The following is a 22980-nucleotide window of genomic DNA, read 5'->3' as shown; positions in this document are numbered from 1 at the left end:
AAAAAAATATTTGTTAATATATATATATTCTTGAAAACTGAGCAAAATATGGACATGAATTAAATTTAATTTCTTTGGACCATTACAATTCTTAATCGTTTTTTCTCTATAGATGTGATTCATCACTCACTATGAAATGAAATGATATAGAAGATTGTTGTGCATACCAAATAGTATTTTGAGACAATAACATATAGTGAGGTATTATTGATTACGTATTTTGACCAAAGCTTTCAATTGTTTGAAAATACTGACCGTCAAATTTATTTAGAATATATTCATTAAATGATTTTTTAGTTTTTCATTCGTGGATATGTATCATTTGATTATTCCGATCATGATTCGGTTAGTTTATATTTCTTAACGAAAGCATCGATTTTTTTATTTGATAAGAATATATAACAAAGTTTGTGAGATTTAGGGTGAAACATCTAGTGTTCTTTTATTTTATTAAGTGTTGTATACTCTTTGTCGTGAATATCATGAATTTAGCCTCTTGCGACATAAGTTCATTCGAAAAATTTTAAATTTCAGCACATCCTAACTTCATTTTCTTGTTCTCCCTCTGACTTTTATTCATACTTCAACATTTCAAACTCCACCTAAACTGCTGGTTTGCTATACATACACATATATGTACACAATATGAACACTTACATTTTATCTATTGATTTATGGTTTTCACTTAGCCCGCATTTGACAATTATTATTTGAAAACTCTAATTTCTACACACTTATTTTCAATAACATATTCACACAATTTTGTATATAAAAAAATTTCCCTACTTTTTATCATTTCAATTTTGACATTTGGACACTCAAATTGGCATTTTTTTTGGCAAAAGGTCCTTATTTTCGATTTTCTCCATTGAAACATCGAAAAATGACTAATTTACCCTCATCTTTAAATAAACAAATAGAAAAGTGTTTCTTTCGGAGTTAAACTCTCATTTGTCCATATTTCGAGAAACGGTATTACCAAGAGAGTAAAACAAATAGTTACCCTTGTTCTGTGAAAAAAAATGAAATAATTGTAGTTAGATTTCCAATTTTTACAAAAAGTATAAACAAATCCCATGAAAAACAATTTAAAATATACTAGCAAAGGAAAAATATTCAATCTTCCCAATTAACCATACCTACATCTAACCCCTATCCCCATACTCTACAAACCACCACCACCACCAAAATAATTAAAAAGAGAATTAAAAATATAAAACAGGAAATGAATAAAAATAGAAAAGGAAAAAATTAAAAAATAATAAAATATTTTTTCTTTCCCATCCAATTCTGCACCCTACCACGGGTTACCACCTCCCATTTTCCCCATTTTATTATGATGCCATCCAAGGATTTAGCTATTTTTCTTCAATCAAGTACTGTGTTCCAATATCTTTTTGTTTTCAGTGAAGTGACAAGAGTTTCTTTTTAGGGATTTGGCTATTTTCAATAAATTTTTATTTCTGTCGTCTTGTTATTGAGACATACCCACTGTATCAATTTTTGAATTTTGCTTTGATTTTGTTCAAGTTTCTTTTGCCTCACAAAATGATGTCTGAAGATAAATTTTTTTTATTCCATTTGAGGGTTCATTCAAAATCTTAATCCAAACCCTAACCCTAATTGTACTAATTCAAACTCAACTTAGAGGAAAGTAAATCTTTCTTCTTTATGGAAAGATGATTTTTTTTTTTTTGTTAATATATTTTAAATTATGTTAAGTCGAACTCTTTGCACTTGAAAAATTTAGGACTTTGACTGCAATATTTTTATATTATTTCTTTCATTTCTATTTTTAAATTTAAAGATTAGGGCATATTAATTAGTCATTTTATGATGCTTTAATAGAAAAAAATAGACAATAATGATCTTTTGCACAAAAAAAGTCGATATGAGGATTCAAATGTTAAAATTAAAACGATATGGATGATTTGAGCAATTAAAATAAACGATAGATACGTTTTCCACCAATTACCCAGATTTGACGGAAGGAATAGATGGAGTGAAACTGAAAGGACCAACTCCGAATAAAATTGTTGTAATGAGGGTGCAAATGTAAGTCCGAAGTGATAGGGATCATTTGTTTAATGAGAGCAAATAATAGCGACTTTTTGTGCTAATTTTCTTCTTATTGTCCCTTCATCTTCTCTACCCATCAACCTATACATACACATATGTACATATGTATCTTGGCAGAAGTTGTATATAATCATTCTATGTATCATCATCATCATAATCATCATTATTATTTGTTACTTTTTTCAACTCTGCGAGATTGAACACATATAAGGGAATTCACATAATTAATATGCATGTTAGCTCTTGGAGATTTTGAATTTATAGTTTTATACTTACGTTTTTGTGTATATGCTACTATAACTATTGATAATTGATTTAACAATAAATTTTAGAAAGGCTTCTTTCCCACTCCCCTTCAAAAAGACATATTCCCAACCATATATCTAAGTGCATGTATGATATTACTAGAGATTACAATGACAAAATTTTAGCTTCTTTGTATTTATTCTTTAAAATTGTCTAATGTTGTAGATACCACCTTATCAAAGAAAGCCATAATTTGACATGAAATAAGAGTAATTGGTTGGTTACTTAGTTTTTCAACAAGGCATTAAATAATACAGTTGTTACTTATTGATGTTATTGGTTACTTGCTGGGATAAGTTGTCAGTTCTTTATAGAATAATGTTTTCTAATCTGTAGAAGCAAAAGCTGAACAAAAGAAGCAAAACAATATCAATATGCATAATTGCATCATTTTGACTTGGGTGTTTTTAATTGTAATGGTGACTTTTATATTTGGCAATAAACGATGAAATAAATTTTAGTACAACAAAAATTGTCTTTTAAGTCATTGATAATACTTATTCTGCTACTGTGACTGAAGACCAGAAAAAAAAAATGACAAACTTACATATACTTCTATTATCTTGTTCCGTTTTGAGAAAAGTTAGTAAACATGACTCAGCTGAAAAACTTTGGAAAAAGCTTGAAGGATTTTACTTTACTTAATCCAAGCCCAATGAACTTTTCTCGAAAGTTTTTTCCGTTTCAAATTTGATCTCTCAAAAGAATTGGATGACAATCTTGATATTTTCAATAAACTTTTGTAAGATATTACAAATTGTGGTGAAAAGATTTTCGATTAATACAAAGTAATTATTCTTTTGAATGCTATTCCCAATGTGTATAAGAAAGTCAAGAATGCAATCAAATATAGGATGGAGACCCTTACACCCAATACAGTCATCGATTCATTGAAGAGTAAGAGGAAAAAAATGAAAGTTAAAGAAATTAAAGAGATTTACCAAATGAGGGATAAATATTACTTTAGGAGTGGTGAGGGGTAAAACGGTGTGTCAAGAAGAAAAGTTGAGGTAGATCTAAATCATACGAGAATGCAAAGTGTAGAAAATGTTATGGTTGCCGTATGATAGGACATTTCATAAGTGGGTGTTATAAAAAAAGAAAAACAAATTGAGAGATTAGAGGGATAATGAACCAAGTGAGGTGAACGTAGTTATCCCTAGGATGAACCTGATGAAGTTTACATGCTCTTAAATTTTTAACCAACCAAAATTAAGTTGTCTATGAACTCCCATATGCACGAGTAGATTCTTAACTTCTGTGCTTCTTTTCATGTTAAATTAAATAAATTGTAGTTTGATCATTTGTATGACTCTGATAATGAACATGTAGTTATATGGGGAAGAGTTATATGTAAGATCACTGGTGTGAGTATTGTAACTGTCAGATCTGACAATGGCTTTGTCCATACATTAAAAGAAGTTAGGTACATTCCACATATGGGTAGGAATCTAATTTTTTTAGGGAAATTACAGCGTACAAGTTTAATTGGTACACTCTATAATAGAGTCATAAAAATATTTAAGGGAGCACTTAGAGCCTTTAAGGCTGATAGGGAGAATGGCATATAGATTACACATGCTGAAGTGATGAGTGATTTAAATTCCACTAGCACTAACATTTATGGCACAATAGATTAGCTCACGTTAGTGTTAACAGACCCAAGGTCCTTTATGATAATGGCGTGTTTGGTAAGGATAAGGTGTCTAACATGCCATTTTATGATCATTGTATGTAGAATGTCAATGGCATCTAGCACACACAATACATTGAGAGTTTTAGAATTGTTCCTTACACTCTCCAGCAAAACGGAGGTGTGGAAAGGATGAATCGTACTTGATAAAATTAGATGTATGATGCTGAGTTTTAGTGTGCCTAAACCATTTTAGGGTAAAGCTATTATGACCGCATGCTATTTAACTAATATGATTTTGTCTACTGCTTTAAATGGTGGTACGCTGTATGAGAAATGGTACGATAAATGTGTTGATTATTCTATGCCTAGGACTTTTGACTTTCCTGCTTTCTCTCATCATATGAGGGAAAACTAGAATCTATAGTTAAGAAATGCGTCTTTTTAGAGTACCCTAAAGCAGATAAGAAATATAGATTATGGGATAGAAGATAGAAGGGTGTAAGAATAATCATAAGTCATGATGATGAGTCTGAAATGCCTTGCATGGAGAGTAAAGAAAGTAAGAAAATGTCAGGGAAGGGTCCCCGATTGAGGTAGAGAGAATGAGTGTCCCCATCACGACTACCTCGAGTGAGGTGGAGAATGATACACAACAAAATCAGTAGAACACAGAATTAGAAGGTGGTGTTGATATTGTAAAGGATAATCCTAAAGATAAAGACCTTCTAGTTGACTACCTATTAGTTAAAGATAGAGAGAGGAGACCACATACGAAACCCCAAGTGTTGTCTGATTATAACATAGCCTATGCTAGTTATCAAGAACTGGTTGATAAAGAGCCAAACATTTATGAGGAAGCCATGAGGAGTAAAAAATGTAAGGAATGACAAAGTGCCATGCGAGAATAGACAAGTTCTCTTGCTAAGAATCAAACTTGGGATTTAGTTCCTAGACCTAAGGATAAATCCATAATAGGATGCAAATGAGTTTATAAGATAAAGGAGGAAACCACTGAGAGTGAGCCCATTATACATAAGGTTAAGTTAGTAACCAAGGAGTAAACTCACAAGCAAATGGTAGATTTTAATGAAATCTTTTTGCCCGTTGTTAAGTATACAACTTTAGGATCATGCTCACGTTTGTTGCTAACTATCACTGGTAACTTGAACGACTTGATGTCAAAACAGTTTTTTTTTTTTTTTTTTTTTTTTTTTTTTTTTTTTTTTTTTTTTTGCATAGTGACCTTGATGAAAAGATTTTTATGAATCAACCAAAGGTTTTTAAGTAAGGATAAACATGATCACCTATGTTTTTTTTAATGAAATCTCTTGGGTTAAAACGGTCTCCACGTCAATGGTATAAAAGTTTGATTCCTATGTGCTTTCTATTGCTTTTTAAGAGGAGTGAGTTTAACCATTGCTTGCATTACCTACACTGCATTAACAAAGAATGTGTGTGTATTTGTTACTTTATGTGGATGATATGTTATTAATTGGACCTAACATGAAAGTGGTAAACAAGATCAATATAGTGTTATATAAAGAATTTGACACGAAAGACCTAGGACATACTAGAAGAATCCTTGAAATAGAGATAAATAGGGATAGGTTCAATTCTTGCTTATTTGTAAATCAAACTCCTTATGTGCTTAAAATTTTAAATAAATTTGGCTGAGTGATTGCAAACATGCTTCTGTGCCTCTTGGAAACCATTTTTTTTTGTCAAAAAACAATCACCTACAAATGACAAGGAGAAAGGTTTTATGAATAGAGTTCCTTACTCTAATGTCATTGCTCCATTATGCAACTTATGTCTGCACTTGACCTAATTTGACTTTCACTGTTAGTGTGTTAAATAGGTATATGTCTAATTCTGGTCACCAAACATTGGGAAGCATTAAAGTAGTTATTTAGGACTTAAGGAGTACTTTTGATGAGATGTTATCTTACGAGTCTGCTAAGTTGCTAACCAGGGTGTGAAACTTAACGGTTTTACAGATGCTGGCTATAGTAGAGATAGAGTTAATAGAAAGTTAACATCTTCTTATATATTTACTTTGTGTAACTTTTGTGTGAGTTGGAAGTCTCAACTCTAACATATTGTTGATTTGTCCACTACCGAGTCCAAGTATATAGTTGCCACTAAAGCTATAGAAGAAGCTTTATGGATAGAGGTTTACTTAATGAACTCTATGTTTTAATTGATAATGTGATTGTATATTCTGATAGTCCATTTGTGTAAAAATCCCGAGTTTCAAAGAACGTACTAAACATATAGATGTTAGGCTTCATTTTGTTAGAAATGTAATATCTAAAGATTTGATAAACTCGAGAAAGTGAATTCAAATTATAACCCTACAAACGTAGGCACTAAGAGACTTCCCCTAGTAAAGTTTAGAAATTGTCTTACACTTTTAAATATTGGTAAAAATATGCGACGTTTCAATTTTATTTGAAATTACATTTTGTAACTACTAAGTTCGTTTTTCTTTTGCAAGTGTATTTGGCATCAAAGTGAAGATTTATGGATATTTTGATACCAAATAAACCTGGGGCTATGATAATTAGTTGAGTCGAAATAATATTCATAGGTTTCGTTAGAAGCCCATTATTTAATAGTCATCGACCCAAAACAATTGATAACTCAAGAATCAGAGACAAGCCAAGAATCTTACCACCCTACAATTATGTGTTTGTGGGCTCAACCCATTTGGTAATGGCCCAAATTACTTGACCTTCTTGCCCTTATATATATTGGCCCATGTTCTTAGTTGAGAGATTATTACAAAACGCAGTTTATACTCTTTGTCCCTATTCTTGAGAGAAAATTGACTGTCGCTATTTTGTGTGGTCTTCAACCCTTCGACTGTGCTTCTCAATTCTCTATGTGACCACTCCCTTTTCTCTCTTCTGACATTTGTCTCCGACTTTTGCAGCGTCCCTCCAATTAACCTTGTTTGCCTGTTTTTCCCTACTTCATTACCTTCTCTACGACAGTCTTTTACTTGTCTTTGTGTGACCGTTGTGGGGGTGATTCCATTATGGTTCAGTGTGAGAATTTTTTGCTTTAGTTCGGTTGGGGTTTGCCTTGTGGTTTTGGGTCATGAATCTTAGCCTTGTAAATTTTCCCATTTCCACACTTGTGGTTTTGATAGGTAAGTATTTGTCCTGCAATTATAGTGATCATTTTTTCCTTGCATTTCAATTGAGTTTTCCTAACTTGTGTTGTTTGGTTAATTAATTGAAAGTGCATTTAACTCCACGCTAATCTTGATGATGCCAAAATCACACACCACCTAAAATCAATGTTGTAACAAATATGGTAATAAAATGACCTACATGTAGGCACTTGTACTCTTCGAAAAGGACTATGGGGGTGTATTCAATAGGAATTTTTGAAGACTTTGATGGATTTTTTTTTAAGCGATCACTTTCGTGGGCTTCTTGGATTTTTTTGTAAATTTGTATGCAATTAGTGAAAATCTCTTATAGACTTCTATAAACTTTCATTTTAAAACTTTCATAAACTTTTGTAGAATTCAAAAGATTTTTGAAGACTTTTACTTGAAGTAGAATTCATGTGAATTTAGTGCAATAATATGAAATAATTTTCCTTCCCTTTTTCTTTCCCCTTCCCCTCCCAATAAAATAAAACGTTATTTTAAAAAGACTAAAAATTTAAGATCTTAATCAAATTAATCTATAATATATTAAAATATTATATCAAAGGAGAATCATTTTTTGGACGATTTTAACCCCTCCATACAATTCAATTATTTCAATAATACATTACTTTTCATTTTTTTTATATGTAATAGATACTACATAATTATTGTCATTTATGAAATTTGCCTTTGTTTGAGCTCCATTCTTTGTAATAAATGTATTCTTAAACAGTGTTTTAATATCATTTCTATCACACATTTTTCAATAAAATAATATTACATGCAAATTCAAATTTTTTTCTTATTTTTTAATTACACATTTTCCATCAATATACTATTCAAAAATTTATTTTGTCCCCCTCCTCCCTCCAAAATGGGGCTCAAACAAGGGCGTGTGTTATTAATTCTCAATTAATTTACATTCACATTAATCTAGATTTAATGAATTTTCACTTGATCAATATTGAATTATATGAATTTAGAGTTATTATAAATGCATTTATTCATATTTATATATCTAACAATTTTAATGAGTGTTTAAATTTATGTATTAACAATTATTTATGTATCAAATGTAATATAAAAAGATTTGTTCAATTATAGTATTTCATCATTATAAAAAATTTGAATAATAGAAATTGAGTTTTGAGAATACAATTTTCTACTTTTAAATTTCTATGTTAAATTGTATTTTCTTTAATTTGTTCGAGACTCATCAAATCCTCCAACAAATTGGTACTAAATATAACTTTTACATCACTTATAAACTATTTTAAAATAACATGCAATGCACATTCAATTTTGACTAATAATAATCAAATTATACATACACACACGCGCGCACACATGCATGATAAAAAAATAATTTTAATATTCAATATTATTAATATCATATACCTTTAAAAATAATAAAAGATTAATATCTTTTTGCCATATAAAATTTATAATTAAATAAAAAATAGATATTTTCCCAAAAAAATGCATGAAGATAGAAAAAAAAGTTATAAGAAATCAATTTAATTTTTCATAGAAAATAGAAATAAATATAATTAATAGAAAAAATAAATTTTAATCATATCTCTAATGTTCGTTAGAAGGAAAAAAGGAAAGAAAATATTGAATAAAATACATAGCAATTTTTTTCATGAAAAATTTCCCAAAATCTCTTGATTAATGAGAGATAAACTTTGATATTTTATATGAGTACTTTTTGCTTAAAAATTAGTATCTTAAATACTTTTATAAAAGTTTTTAGAAGTTATTAAAATTTGAATACCTCAAGAAGTATAGAGACTTCTAAAAAGTTTTAATTGAATACATCATAACTTTTAAAAACTTTTTAAAAGTCTATGAAAGTTTCAACTAAGTACACCAATACTTTTTGAGAGTCTAAAAATTTTTACATTGAATATCCCTAAACTTTTTTAAATTCCAAAAGTCTTTAAAAGTCTCAATTGAATACATTACTTACATCATCACTATTATACAACATCTACAACGTCTATATTGTTTTTCGTCCATTTCCTAATTGTTACCATCATTTTCTCTCTCGACGAGACTCTAACACTTGCCCCTATTGATGTGGATTAAAATTCGATATTTAGTAGATAAATGATCACATTATGTTGGATAATGTTGCGGTGATGTTTCAATCATATATATCGATGATTATCTTCTCAGAGATGAATTCGTTACTTTAATTCCATTAAGTGGTTTAATACTGTGGCGAGTAAATTGTACATTCCATGATAAAGAAAGTGAATTGTAAATAATACGACATAAAAATGAAAGTACATACCATATGCTGTGATTACATGTTTAATATTTCATTATGAATATTTTTTGTGAGCTTACTAGCTTGTGCACGTTTTAAAAAGGCGTGAATGCTAACAAAAACATATGATATTGTGCACAACTTTTTTGCAAAAGAATATATTGTTAACCATTTTTTTTAAATTCTTTTCAGATTAAATGAACTCAAAAATAAGAGAGGAATTATAACCAAAAGAAATGGTAATTAATGGCAATATTCTTTCAGTTTTTGAGTAAAAAGTTTGGAAGCCAAGCAAAGTTAGCTTCAACCATTTTTTATAAATTATGTTTAGGATTAAATGAATTCGCAAAAAAAAGGGAAAAAAAATGAAAATTATAACCAAATGAAATGGTAATGACAATAGTCTTTCAGTTTTTTCCAAAAAAAGTTGGAATACAAGCAAAGTTAGCTCCCATCATTATTTATTGACCATATAAATTTATTCAAAACGTAATTGGTTTTCAAGATCACTTCCGGCTTTTCCCCTGTTTTATTTATCTCGAAAAGAAAGTTACGTAAAGACGGTTACATCAAACTAACTTGTCGTCTTAACAAATTAAATATCAGACTGTGAAACTATTTCTTTACAATTATATAAGGATGGTTTTTAAGAAATGGAAAGTGAATCGGACAGTACTACTTTCTATTAAATCTCAAAGGATCCTTCTTCAATCAAAAAATGCCAAAATTAAGCCCATGTTTGATGGTCATTATAAAGAGATATTTGGAGTGGGAGGGGGTGTGGAAATGATGTTTTGAATAATGATTTTTTTTGAAGGATGTGTGATTAAAAAGTATGCAAAAATTTTAGGTTTACGTGTTGAAAGTTTTAATTAGTTGATTTATTTATTTATTTAGACCCAACTTGCTGAAATAAGTAATTAACAAACAACAAACCACTTTTAATTATTTCTAGGTGATGGTCAATCAAGTTCAATTACTCTAAGATTTGAATGCCACAATCAATAATTAAAGCAATGACGAATACCAAAAATGATAATAGAGAAACACCAAGTGGGTAAAAACTTTGGACACTTCGTCAATCAGTGATCCACTATAAATCGAAGCAAACTTATAGTATTGTCCGGACCCGTCTATCTCGGAGAACTTATGATCTCAATTCCTACTGTCTCCCTTGATTCTATTGGATGTGTGCTCTTCCAAAACAAATTCCAACTCATGGTTTATACCTTTGTCTTCCTAGACTGCGTGCTCCTGATGCCAGATCCCAACTCCTGGTACATCACCTTAATCCTCCTGAATTTATATTCCTACAACAGCTCCCAATCCTGTATCGATTTATCTTCGATGGATTAAATGAAGAATTCCTCATTCTTCAGGATGGTGTTTGATCAAACGATCTTTGTGTCTTGATCAGTGGTTTAATGTCTAAGGATATGAAAATATATGGCTCAATAAATATCTCGATTAATGGAATAATTTATGGTTCAAAGAAATATCTTGGCTTTGAAAGATTTTATGAACACAAGGATTTGGTAGTTGATTCTAGAGATCAAGGAATGATAATTTGGATCTTCAGGGAATTATCTCTATGGAATAATATGATTCAACACACTTTGGGACATTCATAATGTAGGATATATATGAGGAAAAACGTTTAGGGTGAAAAGCGGTTCAAAATCAAGTTTTTGAAACAAAACGGGCCATTGGACGTCGACTGTAGCTTGAGCGTTAGGCGAGCTGCAGCTGAGCAGTTGTTAGTTTTTCATCATAACCTTCTTTTCTGATATCCGATTGAGGTTATTCAAAATGTGAGTCAACTCAAATGGCTACAATTCTTTTAAAAATAGCATTCTCCAAATTTGAATGTTTTCAATGTAAAAAATGTGTTGTAAATTGCAGCTAAAAATTTGGAGCATAACCTGTGCGGTTTTTTGACACTCAGTGGCGGAGCCACGTCTGAAATTTTAGGCCCAAACAATTTTTTTTTTTTTTTTTTTTTTGCCCAAAAAATTTTTTTTTTTTTTTTTTTTTTTTTTTTTTTTTTTTTTTTTTTTTTTTTTTTTTTTTTTTTTTTTTAAATCAACAGGGGAGGTGGAATAAAAGCATGTTTTAATTCACATGGGTTCCATTTTTAAGCCCAAACCCATTATTTTGTTTTATAATTTTATCATCATTAAATTTATGACCAAAACACAATGTTCGATATGGGTTAAATCAGGTGCGGGCCCAGACCTTTAATATTGTGGGGTCAAAATTTTAAAAATAATTTTTTAATAAATAATATAATATCAATGAAAATAAGTTTATATGTATTTTGACAATTTGAAAATGCCTTATAATTACATCATTATTAATATTATTAAATAAATTTTGCTACTTATAAAGTTTTTTTATCACTTCATTGGCAAATGCTGAGCTAACATTGAATAAATTAAATAGAATATAGAAATTAAATGAATTGAAATAAAATTAAGTTTAGTTCAGGTAAATGAAAGTCAAATTTAAAGCAAGTATAATTCGAAAGTAATTCAAACTACATTTAATCCGTAACGATCCTAAAAAAATTTACCTCATATTTCATGTAAGACTTCCAAATGAAACGATATAAATTATATTGAAAAATTTATCGTGCAAAAATAATAATTAATTGAATTTTTTAAAAGAAAAAACGAGTTAGACGTCTTTTTTTAGGCGTACGTTTGATACATATTTAACTATTTTCGATATCCGTTTGGACCATTCGATATGAAACGATGCAGTTTTCGAAACAAACTTTTACATGACATAGACGATTTGTGGATTCAGATAGCACACATCGCAAATGAATTTTTAAAGTTAGGATATTATCGAAATTCTTAAAATATTAGTTTCAAACGCCCTATTTTAACATGTCATAACTTTTGCTATAGTTGACCACTTCGCATGCCATTAATGAGTGAAAAACTAGGCCATGAGCACTTCGAAATGGTATTAAGAATGTAATATTTTGACTTCATTTGGTATCTAGACGAGTACATCAAAGTAAATTGTAAAAAAAAATAAAAAATAAAATAGGGGCAAAATTTTGTGGGGTCATTTAACCCCACATGACCTCATGTGGGTCCGCCTCTGGATTAAATTATGCCCGCACTGAAAATATTTCCTGGCTTCGCCCCTGTTGATACTCTTTAGATTTTTAATTGCATTTCCTTGATTATATGTGATCTTCTTGAACATATTTGACATCTTTAATTCCTTCAAAACATATATTACCAATCCTTAACTATTTTGACTTTGATTATAACTCAATAAACTCCTAATACGATTTAATTAGGACTTGATTTTGACTTGAAAAATTGCTAATTATAATTTGGACTTAACGCATGCAAAATATTTTATTGTTTGAATGTGATTAGAAATGAGCCTCTGTTTGACAGCTATTATGAAGATAAATTGGGAAAAATGATGTTTCGAATAATATTTTTTGAAGAATACGTGGTTAAAAATAGGAAAAATTTTGGATTTACGTGTAGAATATTTTATTGTTTTAATTTGTGGTTAAAAGTGAGTATAATAAAAAAAATTTAATTTAAAAAGAGTCAAACATGTGTTGAGCATAAATAGTAAAGAGTTTTGAAATAAAGAGAATTTCACATGGACCAAATGAAAAGTTTCATAACATTTCGTGTGTAATAATTTTAAATTGAGTATGTCAATTCAAATCTAGTTCACTAGTTATCGTGATAACTGTTCATACACTACGAAAACGACTCCAAACCTCGATTTTTGTTGGCTTCAAGTTGCATTTGCTTGATACAAACATAGTTGATAGTACCTCCCTCACCAACCAACGAATGGAGACACAAATGAAGAATAATATAATAGAATAATGTTATGTATATATTAGTGGTGTAAAATACCAATCTAAGTATCAACATGTCATGGATCATATTAAATGAACCATAATTTCTTATATATATTTCATTAAACATGTGTGCTAAATGGCATTACTTTATAAAATATGCACATGGGATAAGACAATGAATCCTATGATACAACACAAATGGTGGCTCTTCTCACACACACACACACACACACACACACACTATATATATATATATATATATATCTCAAAACTGTGATTTCAAATATTGTTATCAATTCAAGAAGATACCAATATTTTCTAACATAAATATTGTATTAGAGTTTCATTTTAAAATGTCTTTCTTCCTGGAAGAGATTGATCTTGTTGATCAAGTGAGGTAGTGTTAAGCTCCAACAAAATACAAACTACAAACATGCTACAAGCGCAATTTCTTTGACATCAAATTTGACATTAAATATCGTGGCCTTTATTTTTAAACACATCCCATCAACTCATTAATCAGATTTATCCACAAAAGAAGGTGTCATCCTTAATATTAACAAGAAATATACATCTAGCATTATTCTACAAACTAACTCATCATAAAGTAGCCAACATTCAGAAAGCCTTAGATTCTCATACTTGTCACTTCTCACCTTGTACTTCTTTTATCTCCTAGTATCTTCTAGTTTTTGAAAGAGGAAAACCAAGGTTTTGATATTCATTTCTGCCTCGTTTTCATTTAATAAATTTTGATAAAAAGTGATAAAATTTGTGATTAAAAAGTTTTGAATATCACGAAATATATTGTTCAAATTAGCTATGATTTGACCTGATTTTTAAATTTTAATTTTTAAGTTAAACAGAAGATTATCTAGCTCATGCATAATCATTTTTTATTTGCTTTAAAGGCTGGTACATTTCTTCCGTAAGTAGACATTTGATTTTGCTATTAGGAAGAAAATAATGAACATTACGAAAACAATGCAAATTCTAGAATGCTGGAAAACTCCTCCTGCCCAATCCATTGGCATTAGGGAAAAATCCTACCAGGTCTTGTCTGTATGGTAAATACGATTTTTTCCTATCACCTTCCTTTATTGTTCTGTTCCGTACATAAAATGCTTCATGAAGTGAATTCGCCGCCGATTTCTCGCCGGAGACGACTCGCTTCTCTGTCGAATTTTTTGAATTTGCAATTTCTTTTGACTTTTCTTCTTTGTGTTTCGGTGTTAAAGGGGCGAAAGAGTCCTTGCCCTCGCTGTTGCATCGGCGGACCAAATCTCGAAACTTCCACCGCTTCGATCCTGATCCGGTAGACTTGCTCTTTTTACATTGACTCGGTGATGACTTAGAGAATTCAGGCCTCCATACGCAGTAAGTTCCCAGAGGTATAGTCTCCAACTCATCGGCTTCCGATGAGGATGATGAAGGATACTCATTCTCGCACTTTTCCATAAAATTCTTCTTCAAGGAATTCTAATACTCTCCACTCCTTCACCAGACAAACCTTTATCAAAATCGTCATAACTCACCAAAAGATTGCGGTTAAATGCGGGAAACACTTGCTTGATTTGGCTGTCATAGATGAATTTCTGAGCCAAAATCCTTTGGTTTTCACCTACCAAAGCAAACTCAAATTCATCATCATCATTCTCATCGTTTTCAGTATTGGTTGTGTTAAGTCCTGTGACTTTGTTAGCAATTTCTGCAATCCTATCAGCCGAATAGCCGTTGAAACTCGGGCAAATGCAGAGCTCCTCTTCACCATCCGCCATTTTGTTTATGGTCAAGCTGTTTTATGTATATTATTATATAACTGTAAGCATACAGGGGTGTAGCCTGGAAATATTTTTCGTGCGGGCATAATTTAATTTAGGGTGGACCCACATGAGATCACATGAGGTCAAATGACCTCACAAAATTTTGCCTCTTTTTTTTTTATTTTTTATTACAATCTACTTTGATGTACTCGTCGAGATGTCAAATGAAATCAAAATATTGCATTCTTAATACCATTTCGAAGTGCTCATGACCTAATTTTTCACTAATTAATGGCATGCGAAGTGGTCAACTATAGCAAAAGTTATGACATATTAAAATAGGCATTTGAAATTGGTATTTTAAGAATTTCGATAATATCCTAACTTTAAAAATTCATTTGCGATGTGTGCTACCTGAATCCACAAATCGTCTATGCCATATAAAAGTTTGTTTCGAAAACTACATCGTTTTCATATCGAATGGTCCAAACGAATATCGAAAATAGTTAAATATGTATCAAACGTACGCCTCAAAAAAGACGTCTAACTCGTTTTTTCTTTTGAAAAATTCAATTAATCATTATTTTTGCACGATAAATTTTTCAATATAATTTATATCATTTCATTCGGAAGTCTTACATGAAATATGACGTAAATTTTTTAGGATCGTTACGGATTAAATGTAATTTGAATTACTTTCGAATTATACTTTTTTTAAATTTGAATTTCATTTACTTTCTGAACTAAACTTGAATTTTATTTCAATTCATTTAATTTCTATATTCTATTTAATTTACTCAATGTTAGCTCAGCATTTGTCAATGAAATGATGAATAAAACTTTATAAGTAACAAAATTTATTAAATAATATTAATAATGATGTAATTATACGGCGTTTTCAAATTGTCAAAATAAATATAAACTTATTTTCATTGATATTATGTTGTTTATTAAAAAAATTATTTTTAAAATTTTGACCCCCACAATATTAAAAGTCTTGGTCCGCCCCTGATTTAACCCATGTCGAACATTGTGTTTTGGTCATGAATTTAATGATGATAAAACTATAAAACAAAATTATGGGTTTGTGCCTAAAAATAAAACCCATGTGAATTAAAATATGCTTTTATTCCACCTCCCCTGTTGATTTTAAAAAGTCTCAAAATTTATGCGATAACTCCCACGTGAGTTTCTAGAATTAAATTCGGGTTCACACGAAAGTTTCTTGAGTTATATTTAAAATTTAAACATTAACCTTGATTCATGATTATCATGTCACTCAAATGTAACACAATCAAATCATATAAACTAACTCTTTTACATTATCTAATCTGATCAAATAAAATTTAAAAATCATGCTATAATAACATAATGATTGACAAAATTCTTAACATAATGTCACATGATCTCATATTATTGAACTTTTTAAATCATAGACAAAGTTTTTCATCAAATCATATTTTGCCAACAATCATTCTGTCAAAGCATCTGTTAACATTCTTCGGTCAATGTGGTTTTACCCAAAATTTAATTAGATTTAATTTGATCAAGTTAATTCAAACTTTAAATTAAAATATCATGAAATTCATAATTTTTTTCGTGATTTTCGAGCTTTAAGCCCTAATAAAATAGGGTTCCCTGAGTATGTTTACACACACAAATCTGTATCTTTTAGAACTAAATCTCAAAATGACTATAAACTCTCGTTTGACTCGAGAAAATAATGGCCTCATCTTTTGGAAAATTGAGACAAAAAAAAAAAGTTGAGATTATATTGGATATCATATGAGAAAGTTCAAAAAAAATTATTAAAGTGTCCATTTGGAATTCCGAACTCCAACTATTCACCATAATCAACTTTTCAATTTTCTTAATTGATTTTCTTTGCTTCTCCTTTTTTATTCGAAAATTGTACAGTTTAAAATGAGTTTGAAGATGAATTGTATGGGTTCTCCATTGATGAATTTTTATTTTTGTTTTTTATAGTAATGAAAATGTAGCAGCTAGAAAAGAAGACGATAGATTATTTTTACGCATGTGTCTTACTTATTTAAATCATTATCGGGGGCAGACATATGAAGGGATGAATGGGTGCCATCTCCCATATATGCGACTTTTTTAAATTCAAAATTTCAGTTTTTTTTTTTTGGTTTCTTTCCCAATTTATTTGAAATAATATTTTTACGGAGTTGTGTCTCATCCCCACTGAACCATAATTTTGAATCTAACCCTAATCAATATAATATTTTTGAAAAAAAATGAAATTAAATTAACGACTCTTTAATGGAAACCATAATGACTAAATAGAGATGGAGTGCCTTAAAATAAAATGTGAAAAAATAACATGTAACGAAAACGCAGAAATTACTCTCCTACGACTATGAAAGTCATCATTCAGGTGCTTCCATTGGTGGGGTCCACCTGTGAGTAAAAGTTGGCAAATTGAATAATGAGTTATTCCACTTGAACAACTCCCTGATTGACTGATTGTCCGAGGGTGCTGTTGAAGGGGCTCCTGCGGCTTTGACAACCAGGTTCGCCTTAAACAATCAGATTGAATACTATTATAATACAATTTCTAGAAACCTAATCCCATATCCTGCACGAAATAGAATAACAATAGTATTCCATGAAATACTTTTCTTGTTTGGAAAGAAACTAATTCTTTTTGTGTCTGTCTTTTTCTTTTCCCAATAAAATTTACCAAACTGGGTTTGGGGTTGCTTGATTCAAGCATGTTTGACTAAATATTATCCTAAGACTACATTACCTGATTTATATCTTGATGTATATTGTGTGGTAATTCAGAAAGTGTTGGGCGAAAAAGTTTTTTTTTTAAATAAAAAATAAAAAATTTTCGAATCATATATCGTCACGTGACACAAAGTCAATCACGATGTCAAAAAGAATGTATATATAGTATGATTGTTTGACTAATTATCTGTTTGACATGAATTAAACTCTAGATTTTAATTTATGATTAAAATTATTTAATCATATATTTTATGAAATTCAAACTTTTCAATCATACATTTTATCAATTATTATCAAAATTTATTAAAAAATTGATTTTAATTCCCTCCAAATAGGGGGCTAAGTATCTATTTTATTCTAATAAAAGAGGGGATTAAAATTTCAATTCAAAATCAACACTTTGCCCCGTTTGATTCCCATTCTTTGGTCAAAAAAATGAAAAATATGACTGTTATCTATCATATCAAGCTACCATATTTAACTTTCTATCTCTTATGCGAGTCTCCTAACGACTATATTTTTTATTTTCATTCTTAAAAAAATGGGTATCAAACGGGGCCTTAGCGTTTGGTTGGACACCATTTTCCCCCAAATTACAATGAAAAATTTGAATATTGTAATAGTATGCTACAACCAGTCCAATTGAAATAAGACAAAAAAAGAATTTTGTTATTTGTACACCGACGTTGACACGCAGGTGAACACACCCCCTCATAAGAGGGAGGGGCCAACAACCAATAAAAAAACATGGGCCTCTCTCTTGTGAGGGTCAACGCCGATGTATGTGTAGGGCTATTAATGGATTGAATTTAGGACATCAATCCGATGATCCGATTAAGATCCGAATTCGATAATTCGTTAACTAAATGGAGCAAATATAGATATTGGTAATCCGATCCGATAAAATCTGATCCGATTTATTATAATAATATAATATATTTTATATATTATCGCATAATTTATTATACATAATTTTTTTTTCATTTTGAAACTTGTATTATACTTAAACATAATTTTCAAATAACTAACAATATTAGATAATAGTATAATGTTGTTAATTGAAATATATGAAGGCATTTAATTTTTTAATAATTAAAATAAGATAAAAATAATAATTAATTTATTTTATAAATTAAACAACCAAAGGAGCCAACATTGGAATTACTTTCATTATTTTCAACTTATCACTTCTCACATCGGATACTCACTAAAATATCATAAAATTTTTAATCTATAAATAAGTGGGCCAAAAATTGGGTAAAAAGTTATCTAGGCCTTTTAATTCTAGGGTTACAAGTTGACTAAAATTTTCATTTTTCTAAATTTTTTAATTTTGGATCAGGTTATCGGATCGAATATCCATAGGGATGGTAATCGGGCCGAGCAGTTTGTCGACTTGTGAAAATAGGGCTCGTGGACGGCTCGGGTTCGTAAAAATATGAGCCCGGGTCAGAGTGTTGGTCGAGCCAAGCCCACTCGGCTCGCACAAATGACGAGTTGCTCATGAGAAACGAGCCAAGCCTCGTATATTAAAGTGACTGAAACATTCACTTTTTTGAAAAAGTGACTGTTAACAGTCACTGAACATTTTTTAGTAACCGTTTTGGTCACTGATCTTTTTTTTTTCCACTTCTATAAATAGCTTCATTAACCCTCAATTTTTTTTCCTCTCAATTCTCAACTCTCTTGTACAAAATAATCTCGATTACATAGTCAATTATCTACAATTATACAATATTAATTCATTTGTTTTTACAATTTATTCAATTTCAATTTCAATTTATCCAATTCTCATTTCTCACTACATTTTTTTGAAATTTCATCCAATTCTCATTTCTCACTATATTTATAATTTTACTAGTTATTATATTTGAATTTTATCACAAAAATCAAACAAATGGATCCACGCTCATTTGTTGAAAGCTTGTTCAATACAGGATGTGGCGGATCGCCTATAATATCACAAAGTCAATTTCGGAATGAATTTGTCGGTCTAAATGACGTACCCATACCTGAAGATGATGACATTCATGGTCATGGAAGAAATAATCCAATTGATTTGGATAATATTAACATTCCTGAAACGAAACATGAGGACGAAAAGCCCGAATTAAACATTCTAGATGCGTGGGAAAAGTGAAAGGGAAAAAAACAAGCAAAATGTTGTGATCACTTTAAATTGATATCAACGAAAAAAGTCGTCGATGGCCTCACAAAATCTAAAGCAGTATGTAAATACTGTCAACAAAGATTGGCATGGCAAAGAGGAATTCGTACCACCCATCTCAGCCACCACTACAAAACATATGCGGCCAGACATGGACTTCTTCCAGCCAGTCAAACACAATTACAATTTGGCAGTCCATGCGTCGGTTTTATGACTTCGCCCCTATCCACGTGGGTGTATTTAAAGGAGAAAGCTCGAACTAGAATGGTGAGATTTGTTGCCGCCACTAAGCTGCCTCTGACTATTGCCGACAACCAACACTTCGTCCCATACGTGAAAGAATATTTACAACCAATGTATGTTGGGGTAAGTCAAAATACTCTTTGTGCTGATACAATACAATATTTCAATGATTCAAAACAATAATTAATTATGAATTTGCAACAATATGGGGGTGTTATATCTTTAACTTCGGATATATGTGAATGGGTTAATAAAAGAGCTTACATAGCTGCAATCGTACACTATATAGACTCACTTTGGTGCCTGCATAAAAAATTATTACTTTAAGAATTATTGAGTTTCCTCACAATGTTAATAGTATATATAATGCTTTTATCAATATTATTAGAAAATATAATTGCGAGACTAAAATTCGGTCTTTTACTTTCGATAATGCTAGTGTTAATAAGGTAGTTGTCGATAAATTGTGTAGGGTACTGCAACTTGATTTCGGTGGGTATTTGTTTCATATTCGTTGTGTGTACCATATTTTGAATTTAATTGTGCAAGATGATTTAAAACATATAAAGGATGAATTTCAAATAATTAGGAATGCACTAGTAGAAAAACAAGCATTTGAAGATTATTGTGCCGAAATAGGGGTGACAATTGCTAAAACATTTGTTAGCGACATAGGATATAAATGGAACTCTACTTACTTGTTATTAAAGTCATGTGAAGGTTTCAAACATTTAATAACAGACTTTTATAACAATAGACAGGTTAGAAGCGATGATGATGCTATATTGAATAAATCCGATTGGCATTTAGTTTAAAAAGTTAAAAGATTTTTGACATCTTTTTATGAGATCACAAAGATTTTATCAGGCGTTTATTATCCCACAAGCTATATGATCCTTGAACGCCTTTATATAATTACAAAAACATTCCATAAATATAAAAATGACCCTGATTTTAATGAAATTATAATTGTTATGGAATTAAAGTTTTAGACAAATATTGGGAAGACTTGCCTATGTTATTTCCTTTAGCATGCGTAATGGACCCCGATATAATTTATTAGGAAATAAATACGCAATTGTTCAAATCAACAAAGTCTTAACGTTTAATGCACCTATCGCCTATAAAAATTTAGAGTAAACATTACGTGAAATGTATGAATTATATGCGGACCGAATAGGTGTCAATGTTAGTCGGGTATCCTCTGTACCTACTTCTAATGAAATTGAAGAAGATGACGCTTAAATAATGAATTTATTTTAAGGCATTAATACATATAAATATAACGCTACTACAATGTGTTCATCTATTTCCATGTCGTCTATATCTACATCTTATCAAACATCGACCATAATTCAAAATGCGATGCCTGTCAAATTAATTGATTACTTCGATCAGAATATGCCAACAGACAAAACAATTAAAAAAAATTTCAAGAGAAGTAATTGAATTCTTGCGAAAGTATGAAAAATGTTGGCCAGTTGTTCTGTAATTGCGAAGATCTGCTGACACCTCCGGTTAGCACTGTTCCTTCGGAGTTTGCTTTCAGTGCAATTAAAATGGTTTTGACCGATGTTCGGAGCCAGTTAAAAGAAGATATATTTTTTTGGAAGCGTTAATATGTGTGAAGGATTGGCATGTCGCTCATTTTCGACTACAAGATAAATATGCCAAAATTGCATCTCGTCATGTAAGTGATATTTGATTTAATTATATTAATCGAATTTTCTTATTTTTTAATCGTTATATTTAATTTTTTAAAAAAATTATACACGTTACAACAAGTTGTTCGTGTACAATTTTTAACTCCGCCTACTTAAAATTGATGTAGTCAATTCCAAACCCGGATAAAGGAGGAGGGTTTATATTTTATTTATTTTAAGAAGAAAATGGCAAAAAATGTATTTCAAAAACAAAATCGTTTTCATTACATAAATATTTAACACTTTACAGAAAAATATTACTATATGATAGAAATTAAAAAAAAAAAATTGTCTTCATTAGATTATTTTTTAAAAAATGCATTTGTGTTCATTTATTTTTTTTCGGTTCAAAAATAAATAAGAGCTCGCGAGCCAACGCTCACCTTGTCCCACGAGGTCGTGTGTATACAAGTCCAGTTGGCTCAGCTCAGTCCATTGCCATTCCTAGATATCTGATAACACGAGGGATCAGATATGAATTTAACAATCAAATATCCATTAGATTATCAGATCGAATCATATAAGATAATTTTCTTAACAGATCAGATCGAATTTGGATAGATCCGATCCATATCCGATTTATTTACAGCCCTATGTATGTGTAGCAAAACTTGACAAAAACAATTAGCGGACCCGTCTTTTCCGATATTGCAATGCCAAAAATGTAGTGCAAATATTAAAGGGCACTATGGTCTTTTCATCAAAGCTTTTTAGGGATGTAAACGAATCGGGTTGAGCCGGCTCGCGAGCCTAAAGTTTCGGCTCGGGCTCGACCCGGTTAAAATGGTCGAGCTTTTTTGTGGGTTTGCTCGGCCAAAAAAAAAAATAGGCTCAGCTCGGGCAGGCTCGTTTTCTACCCCCCCCCCCTTTTTATTCTCTCCTAAGCTGCTACTTTAAAAGGCAGTAACTAAAGGCAGCAAAACTGCTGCCTTGGCAGCCTCAATTTTAATTAATTTTTTTTAAAAGCTCGCGAGCTCACCGGCCGGCTCGGGCAAAGCCCGTGTCCCCAAAATGGGGCTCGGCCCAAGCCTAGGCTCGGGTCTT

General features: G+C 30.6%; 1 protein-coding gene across 1 annotated transcript; it reads right to left on the bottom strand.

Moving 5' to 3' along the window:
• Positions 1 to 14299: 14299 nt before the first annotated feature.
• LOC111409579 lies at positions 14300 to 14764 on the bottom strand. The gene has a single exon (XM_023039611.1). The coding sequence runs from the start codon at positions 14762 to 14764 to the stop codon at positions 14300 to 14302; it is 465 nt and encodes a 154-aa protein (XP_022895379.1).
• Positions 14765 to 22980: the final 8216 nt, after the last annotated feature.

The sequence above is a fragment of the Olea europaea genome, chromosome 14 (genome assembly GCF_002742605.1).
Source record: "Olea europaea var. sylvestris chromosome 14, O_europaea_v1, whole genome shotgun sequence".
NCBI lineage: Eukaryota > Viridiplantae > Streptophyta > Magnoliopsida > Lamiales > Oleaceae > Olea > Olea europaea.
The sequence above is the reverse complement of the archived record's forward strand: the minus strand, read 5'-3'. Positions and strand labels throughout refer to the sequence as shown.

Coding starts and splice junctions, on each gene's coding strand:
- LOC111409579 (XM_023039611.1), bottom strand. CDS start 14,764: ATGGAAAAGTGCGAGAATGAGTATCCTTCATCATCCTCATCGGAAGCC.